At 33.5% G+C, this 9717-nt stretch overlaps 1 protein-coding gene across 1 annotated transcript; it reads right to left on the bottom strand.

Moving 5' to 3' along the window:
* Window positions 1-6428: 6428 nt before the first annotated feature.
* Window positions 6429-7373, bottom strand: LOC143391007 (3'(2'),5'-bisphosphate nucleotidase 1-like). The gene is made up of 2 exons (XM_076843541.2): window positions 7113-7373; window positions 6429-7028 (listed from the first exon to the last, which is right to left on the bottom strand). The coding sequence occupies exons 1-2, from the start codon at window positions 7353-7355 to the stop codon at window positions 6429-6431; spliced, it is 843 nt and encodes a 280-aa protein (XP_076699656.2). The 5' UTR covers window positions 7356-7373.
* Between the last annotated feature and the right edge of the window lie 2344 nt (window positions 7374-9717).

Below are 9717 nucleotides of genomic sequence, written 5' to 3'. Positions count from 1 at the left end.
AACTGATTTCACATTTAAAACAAAAGGAATGCTTTGTTGACTTGTTTTTTGTTGTCCTAGTATAAAATTTGCCCTATGTATACCTTATCCCTTCACCTGCCATCTGACACTCTGAGCCTTTGGAATGCCGACAGATTTTGAAAGAACTATAATTTGAGTACAAATTATAATCCTAAACTTTTTTATAGGGGTTGGATTTAGGGAATATTTGGCCCAAGTTTCCATCGAGGCAAGAACTTTGTCTACCATAGAACTGACAGAAGATAATTTAATCATTTATTAAAAATATCCAAGAAAAAGACCCTTCACGAAAGTCACAAATGAGCACACACATTTGGGGCATCTTCTTCATTAGAGAAAATAACTATCTTAGTTTGAATTGCTCTTATTTCTCATAATCTGATGATTCTACCTTTTATTTTCATATAGCTAATTTACTAAAGTATATGAGAGTAAAATAATCTCAAATTATCTATAATAGTCAGGGTTTTCTACAGGAACAAAACCAAAAGCATGTATACATAATTATAAAGGGTGATTTATTAGATTATATTCCCTGACCATAGGCTGGATTGTCTCACACTAGCCATCTGCCCACTACAGAACTGAGGAAACCAGTGATACCGCTGTAGACAGGTGAGGAGTCCTTGCTTCCCCAATGTTGAAGAATAACAACAAAGAAGCACACCGAGGCAAAGTCAGAGTAGAAATTACAAGTTTATTAAAGGACAGCAGAAAAGACTTCTCCCAGAGAAAGAAGGGGACCCAAGAGGTGGAATCCATGGAAGTGCAGTTGTCTCCCCTTTTTATAGTTTTGGTGATCAAATGCAGGTGGGAAGGGTTGGGACACAGGTGGGCCAAACAAGTAATCTGGGCAGGAAGGACTTCATTATCACTTCTTTGGAATGGGATATCTCCAAATCTGTTGCAGGCTGTTTCCTGGGTTCCATTAACATTTTTTTTGGAGTGGACTTTGCCTAGGGCCTTTCCAGGACTTCATTAACATTCCATGAGTTTTCCTGCATTTCCGGAATCATTGTCAGCTTGGCCTCCATTTAAGATTTCACTGATATTAGACACGATTTACCTAACTACACTAACTACCTAACTTTAAATCTGGCTTCACCAGCAGCAACTTAGTCCAAAAATATGGAAGACTTAGTCCAAAAAATGGAAGACTCAGAAAAAGATGGAGCAGTGAAGCATCCCACTCCAAGGCAGAAGGCCTGGAACCTCCCTCTAGAGTCACTGGTGTGATTCTATATTCAAAGACTGAAGAAACTGGAGTTTGATGTCTGTGGGTGATGGCAGCAGCCAAAACAATATCCACTAAAAAATCAATCTTGCATGCACAGGCAAACTTCCTTTTCACTTTTTGCTTCATCTGGATCCCCAGTCTATTGAATTGTGCTGTTCACATTCAAGGCAGGTCTACTGCGCCGCAGTTTGCTGAACCACATGCCAATCATCTTTGGAAACACCATCACAAACATATCCAGAAGTGTGCTTTAACAATTTCCCAGGTATCTCAATGTAGTCAAGTTGTCAGCTAAAATTAATCATCATGCAGTCAATTTTATCTATCACCTACATCGCTATCTAATCCAAAATTTACTTTCTACTTACATATTCAAATTATGTAAGAAAGACAGAAAGACAAAAGAAACTCCAAATATATAGACTTCCTAAGTATACAAAACTCTAAGAACACTAGAAAAAGATGAAGGAATGTGAAAGCTGTAATCGCATTTGAAGGAGAAACTGTAATAATCTAGTTTTCCCTCACAGCTGAAGTCTCCCATACATAAATAGCTATATCCCACCTGTAAATGTGACTATCAACTGAGCATCTCCAGACTTTTACTTCTTTAAAAAAATTATTAACATAGGCTGCTAAGTAATGTAAGCTAGGGCTGCGGGTGTAGTCAGCATCAAACTGCTAGCCTAGGCCATGCCAGACATAGGTTCAATACCTAGTACTGTTAAAAAGAAAAAAAAAGTGCCAAGAGCTATTAAAAAATATGAAATTTTGGATGTCTTCACAAATCTGGAACAGGGTTTTCTCTAAATATTGAGCTATTTTCTGTATCTGCTGAAAAAAAAATCTACAATTTTTTATGTATATTGTTTAAGATTTCAAAGACATATGCGTGTCTCTATTGTTTCCAAACACAATCTTTTATAGCACTTATGTTTATCATTGTTATGGCTGTCAATAGTTTTTGTTTATATTGGATATTAACTACAATTTTTGTACATCATAGACACAACCTTCCTAAAGGGGAAGTCTCAGATGAAAAAGATGACATTAGTAGAATAAAATGAAGGATATTTGTTTTGGTAATGATTTTATATTAAACAGATAATCTTATATAGTTTTCTATTATGAAAGGTTAAAAATTTCAACTATTTCTTATAAAACATGTTTACCTTTTGCCTTGGGGATTATAAGACTATAGAAATTATTAAATCAATTCCACAGAGATGATGAAAACTACATCAAATGAGCACACCCATTTTCATGTTAGGGTGTAATAAGCAAAATCTACCCTTTCTTCAATATATATAAGATGTTGTATTTCAAATAGTGGAACAATGAGGTGAGAAGAAAGGCATTAAGGAGAAAATTACATTTTTTCCATACCATGCTAGAAAAGGTGAATAAGAATACAAGACATAATTCATGTCTTCTCCAATGAATGGAACAGGGGATCTGATATATTTTGGTTATAAACATTTTGTTTATTTCTTTATTTAAAATGTCAACATGGACACATTTTTTCCAAAGTAAAATATCTCCCATTAATACCGAAAATACTGAAAAAGGTGAAGATTTAATATAATACAATAAGTAATGAAAAAAAAATTTCCTCATGTCACTCTTGCTTCCTACAAAACTATAATAGGTTCGTTTTCAATTGTGTCATTTGCTGAATATATTTCATATGTACAAATAGATGCTTTTAGCATCCCTGCCCCCAAGAAAATTCATTCACTACTCAATAAAAATTTTATTCTATTTGTTCCATATGTTCATTATTATTTAAAATTTGTTTTTATGATATGACAAACATATTTAACCAAACAAGACCTAATATTTTATAAAGGTTTTTCTATTGAAACTTTATTTGCAAAATAGCTGAACAATATTAATTTTAATTAATTAATTAATCAATTAATTAATACAATTTAATTACATCTCTCATTTGTTGAACCACATAAATTAAATGTGGTTCAACAAATGAGAAATGAAATTAAATTGTATCATTCTCAATTCTTCTTACATTGATCAGATTTTTCTGATTGTTTATATCTTAAGAGGTAATATCCTTCCCTGATTTTCAAAATCTCCTGAAAATATCTTATTATACAGTTTTGATAGCTTACATATAATATACTATGAGTTTATATAAACTAGGTATTTAGCTTTGGATAGAATGTACCCAAAGCATCTGACTTTAATTTTGGAAAAACAACACATATCTCAGAATTTTTTTTTTCAAATTTTACTTTTTACTCAGTTTTTTGAATGCCACCTGCATTCCAGGTTTTTATATGTATATTAATCTGTTTATGACATTTAGTTTCTGTTGTAATTCTGTAATTCAATTATCAACTACACATTATTTTATTTAGTTATAGTCTTCACTCCGTCCTCTCCCCAGTTTGTTCTTTGAATGTGGTTATGTTTTCTTTTTATTACCTTTACTTAACCCATACTATTTTATTAAATCGCTAAAAATTAATTGGATTTATGTGAAATCATTTTAGACTTTTGTTAGTTACCATAAGTTGCCATATGGTATAAAAATATGCTTTTGGGGTATAAATAACTATTTATTTAGATATTATATAATTGGTGATGCTTTGATATTCTTGCCAAAAAAACCCCTTGCACATCATTTTAAAAATATCAAGTATAGTGAGATCCAAATTACATCCAGTAAAGTTATTCTTTTGGTGTTGTTTATGAATATATTAGGGTTTTCCAGAGAAAGATAATGGAGTGTGTGTGTGTGTGTGTGAGTGTGTGTGTGTGTGTGTGTATGAGAGATTGCTTCATCTTAGTATGGAGACTGAGAAGTTTCATGATCTGCTTTCTGCATGCTGGAGACTTCAAGAAAGCCAGTGGTGCAGTTCCATTTCAAAATCAAAGGCTTGAGAACCTCCTTTTTGGTTCTTTTGAGGCCCTCAACAGATTATATGATGCCCACAATAAGGCATCTTTATATGAGGGCCATCCTCTATGTTCCAACTATCAATTCAAATGGAAATCTCTTCCAGAAAGTTTTTAATAGACACATTAAGAATTTATGTTTTACCTGCAATTTGTGTGTCCCTTAGCCAATAGGGTTGACACATAAAATTGACCATCACAAGGTGTATACCTTCGGAAATTAAGTCACAGTTATGTAACCTCAACCATAATTAAGATACATAACATGCGCATCACCCCCAAGGAGTTTCTTGAAGCTCCTTTGCAGTCAATCTCTTCCCCCACATTGAGGCCCTAAGGGCCACAGATATTTTTTTATATTTATTTATAAATTTGCCTTTTACACATGTTATATTAATAGATTGATATAACAGGAATGATTTTAATTTAACTGCTTTAACCTACCATGAGTCAATTGTCATATTAGCAAATATTTTAGTAATCTGTTCTTTTATATTATTGAATAGTATGATACACTATAAGTGTATTAATGCTTTGCTTAGCCACCTACCAATAGTTGTCTATCTTATTTCCAATTTCCTTTGGTGATAATGAATAAGGTCTGCTTTAGTGTTGATTTGCAAGTGGTTGTGTAGATATGAATATTCTTTCTTTTTATTTATTTATTTTTTAAACATGAGTTTATTCTGTCATATATACATGGAGTATAAATTATTCTAATTAAGAGCCTATTCTTGCTGGGGATGTGGTTCAAGTGGCAGGGTGCTCACCTGGCATGTGCAAGGCACTGGATTTGATCCTCAGCACCACAATAAAATAAAAAAAAATGTTGTGTCCACCAAAAAATAAATATTAAAAAATTCTCTCTCTCTCTCCCTCTCTCTCTCTCTCTCTCTCTCTCAAAAAAAGATACTATTCTTGTGGTTGTACATGATATGAAGATTCATTTGTGCTGTATTCATATATGAACATAGGAAAGTTATGTTGAATTCATTCTCCTGTCTTTTTTAATCCTATCTTTTCCCTTTACTTTTATTCCCCTTTGTCTAATCCAATGAACTTTTCTTTCTCACCCCACTCTTTGTTATGTACTAGCATCCACATATCAGAGAGAATATTTAACCTTTGTTTTTTGGGGGTTTGAATTATTTCACATAGTATAGTAGCCTACAGATTCATGCATTTATAGGCAAATACCATAATTTTATTCTTATTCATGACTGAGTAATATTCCATTGTGTATATATACTACATTTTCTTTATCCATTAATCTGTTGAAGAGCACCTATGTTGTTCCATAGCTTAGCTACACTGAATTGAGCCACTATGAACATAGATGTGGCTGTGGCACTGTACTATGCTATTTAAGTCCTTTGAGTATAGACTGAGGAGTGGCTTAACTAGGTGAAATGGTGGTTCCATTCCAAGTTTTTGAGAAATCTCTATACTGATATCCAGAGTGTTTAGCCCAATTTGCAATCCCACAAACAATGTATGAGTATACCTTTTCCCCTAAATCCTCACCAACATATATTATTTTTTTAGGATTAAATAATTTATTTTAAAGAAACTTTTCTCATAAATGTTTCATCAATGTACATAATAACATTATATGTATTCACAATTGAAGTAGAAACACCTTCAAAACTACCATGAAAAATAAGAGAGAAATCTTTGAACAATTAAGGTTTTGTGCCCTAAAGAAATCTGGTTTACAAGATAGGAATGTTGATTACACAAATGGCTTAGTCAGTCAGGACTAAACCTTTTTTTTTTTTCACATCTCCACATAAAAAGAAATATATTGAGTTTATACATTCTCCTGATGTCAAAATTGGTCCAGTTGACTAATCAAGCTAAATTCCTTTCTTCTTTTTCATTTTTATATTTTAGAGACAAGATTATGCTTTGTAGCCCAGGCTGTCCTCAAATTCCTTCATTCATGCAATTTGATCCTCTGGCCTCAGATTCCCCAAGTAGTTGGGACTACAGGTTATGCATCACTGTGCCTGACTCCCTGATTTTGTTAAACAGGAAAAAGGACACACAAAATTTATTACATGCCTAAGGCAAAGTAGTATTAGACTCCAATAAAACGAAATTCTTTAACCCCATTTTCTATCTTTAAGTAACTACTATAAATCACTGATCAATGATGAATAAAGCTAGAATACTAATTCCATTCAATCAGTTTTTGAAATGTACTGTTTTGAGAAACAAGTCTTTTGGGCTAAAAAAATGAAAATTTTCTTTAAGGAATAAGTGCATTTTTAACAGATTCTGGAACTCGGCTCACATAGTAGTCATAATTCCTCAGTGTGGCCAGGAACCCTGCAGAGTTCATATGCTTCACTTCCTTATTGTACTGAAGGGCATTTCCATGGATATCGGTTAACTTGCCTCCCACAGCATATAAGATAACTTTGGGAGCACAAGTGTCCCATTTCTTACACCCAGGGCTTGCAAATACATAAGCAGAAGCTTTGCCTTCGATCAGCTGAATGATCTTATTTCCTGCTCCTCCTACTCGCAGCACATCATCAGGGTTCATAGCAGAAATACAGTCTGTAACCAACTTGTTGCTATGGGATCGAGTAGTTCTGATAATGTGTTTCCTGCCAGGGACTTCTTTCAGCTGAAACCCAAAGGCACCTAAACCTAAAACTCCCCAGATTGTCCTCCCCAACACAGGATCTGGTCCTGCCTGGTAATTGTAATATGGTTGGTTGATAATGCCTGCTATGGCTTTTCCTTCATAGGCAATTCCAAGAAGAACTGTTACATTGTCAAGAAGACCTTCAGTATATTCCTTGGTACCATCCAGAGGATCAACCCAAACCACAAGGTCTTCCTCTTTAATAGCACTGTACTGTGATGGGCATGGTTGCTTCAATATTTCCTCCTACTGACCATCTTTAATCAGCTCTTGATCCACTTCTTCAGGAGGGAGATCCTCTTCTCCTATAATTGTCAGTTTGGGAAATTTCCGTGCCAGTGAAGAACATATGCTCATCTGTACTAGTCGGTCAGCTTCGGTCTGCAGGTCTGTTGCAGAAGTCTTTTCCACAATACCCAGGTCTCCTTCAGCAATAACACGTCTAACTATAGTTCCTGCCTTCTGAGCAATAGAATACGCTGAAGCTACCAATCGCATCAACACAGTGTGACTCGAAGCCATGATGCTCCTTTGTCAAATTTGCAAGGACAGCAGACAAAAGACGCTCTAGGGGTAACCAAACTGGGGTTACCAAACCACAGGTCCCTCGGTATGTCCAGTACCGTGTTTCTGTGCAGCCAATACCAACATATATTATTAATTGTATTCATGATAATTGCTATTCTGACTGGAGTAAGATAGAATTTCAGTGTAGTTTTAATTAACATTTTTCTAATTGCTAGAGATTTTGAACACTTTTCATATATTTGTTGAACATTTATATGTGTTTTTCTGTGAAGTACCTGGTCAGTTCCTTTGCCCATTTATTGTATTGTTTGGATTATTTGTGTGTGTGTGTGTGTGTGTGTGTGTGTGTGTGTGTGTGAAGTTTTTTGAGTTTTTTATATAACCTTGAGGTTAATACTCTATCTGAGGTGCAGGTGGTAAAGACGTTTTCTCATCTGTATCTCTTCATGCCCTTGATTATTTCCTTTTTGGTTTGATAGTTTTCTATTTATTGATTCTTGATTTTACTTCTTGAGCTTTAGGAGTCTTGTTGAAGAAGACAGTTCCTTAGAAAACATTATGCAGTATTGTACCTATATTTTCTTCTAGTGGTGACAGTCATGTCCATTTTTACAAAGTTTATTTAATACGGTCCTTGTAACTCTGGTCAGACCAATCAGGCAAATGAAAGAAATTAAAGGAATATTAAAGAGATTAATTATCACATTTGCCTGATGACATGATCCTATATTTAGAAGACTCAAAAATCTTTACCAGAAAACTTCTAGAAGTCATAAATGAATTCAGCAATGTAACAGGATATAAGATTAACACCATATATCCATTGTATTCCTAAATATCAATGATGAATCATCTGAAAGAAAAATTAGGATATCTATTCCATTCAAAATTGCCTAAAAATACTTGAGACCAAATCTAACAAAAGAGGTAAAATACTTCTATAATTATAACTACATAACAATAAAGAAATTAATTGAAGAAGACTTTAGATGGAAAGATCTCCCATGTTTTTGGATAGGCAGAATTAATTTTGCCAAAAGGGCTATACTGCCAAAAACACTATGCAAATTGAATGCAATTCTTATTAAAATCCCATTGATGTTCCTTGTAGAGATATAAAAATCAATCATGAAAGTTATTTGGAAAACTAAGAGGCCTAGAATAGACAAAGCAATCCTTAGCAAGAAAAGTTGAGCAGGAAATATCATAACAGGACTTAAATTATACTATGGAGGTATAATAAGCAAAACAGGCAAAACAGTATGTTATTGGTTTAAAAAGAGACATAAATGAGTGCAACAGAAGAGAAATTTCAGATATACATTCACACATTTACAACCAAAAAATTCCTAACAAAGTTACCAAATATGCTTTAAAAAAGGACACCCTTTTTAATGAATGGTGCTGGGAACAGTGAATATCTACATGCACAAAATTAATTTGAGCTTTTTTCTTACCCCGTACATAATCAACTGAAAATGGACCAAGAACCTAAATATAAGACTTAAACTTCTGATACTATTAAAAGAAAACCTAGGAGAAACATTTCATGACACCAATTTAAGGGGTGACATTTCTGTGGAGACACTAAAATGTAGAAAATGATAAATTATATCAAACTAAAAACTTTTGCACAGCAAAGCAATAATGAGAAATAAGTTAAGAAACAACCTGCAGTTTTGGAACAAAATATTTGCCAATCATACATCTGAGACATGTTTAACATCCAGAATACAAGGAATGTATCTTTATATAAGGAACTCAAACATATTAACAACAACAAAATATATTAAACAAAATGGGTAAATGACCTGAATATTTGCTTTTTGAAAGAAAAACACAAATGACTAACAAATACATGAAAAAATGCTAAGTATCACCAGCCATCATGGAATTGCAAATAAAAACTGGAAGGAGATATCACATTATCAAAGTTAGAATAGTCATTATAAAACAAACAAAAATGAAATGTCAAACACTGATGAGGATGAGAAAAATAGGAACTTATATGTTCTCTTTTTAAAAAAATTAAATTGCTTATTTATTCTAATTTGTTAGACATGATGGCAAAATGCAATTAATTTCATATTACACATATAGAGCATAATTTTTTAGGACACTGGTTATTCACAACATATTTTCACACCATTCATGTCTTATACATGTACTTAGTTAATGATGTCTAACTCATTCAACCATAATTTCTACCCCTTTCACCTCTTCCTTTTTCTCCCTCCCTTTGCCCCATCTAAGGTTTCTCCATTTCTCCCACACTCCCACTCCCATCTCCATTATGAGTCAGTATCCTCATATCAAAGAAAATATTTGGCCTTTGTTTTTTGGGGATTGGCTTATT

Source organism: Callospermophilus lateralis, chromosome 2, assembly GCF_048772815.1.
Source record: "Callospermophilus lateralis isolate mCalLat2 chromosome 2, mCalLat2.hap1, whole genome shotgun sequence".
Classification (NCBI taxonomy): Eukaryota; Metazoa; Chordata; class Mammalia; order Rodentia; family Sciuridae; genus Callospermophilus; species Callospermophilus lateralis.
This window is presented reverse-complemented; position numbering and strand designations above follow the sequence as displayed.

What these genes read in the sequence shown, in the direction of transcription:
- LOC143391007 (XM_076843541.2), bottom strand. Translation starts at nt 7,355, where the DNA reads ATGGCTTCGAGTCACACTGTGTTGATGCGATTGGTAGCTTCAGCGTAT. An exon ending in AGGATCTCCCTCCTGAAGAA is followed by an intron (nt 7,029 to 7,112) that starts GTGGATCAAGAG and finishes GCTATTAAAGAG; the next exon opens with GAAGACCTTGTGGTTTGGGT.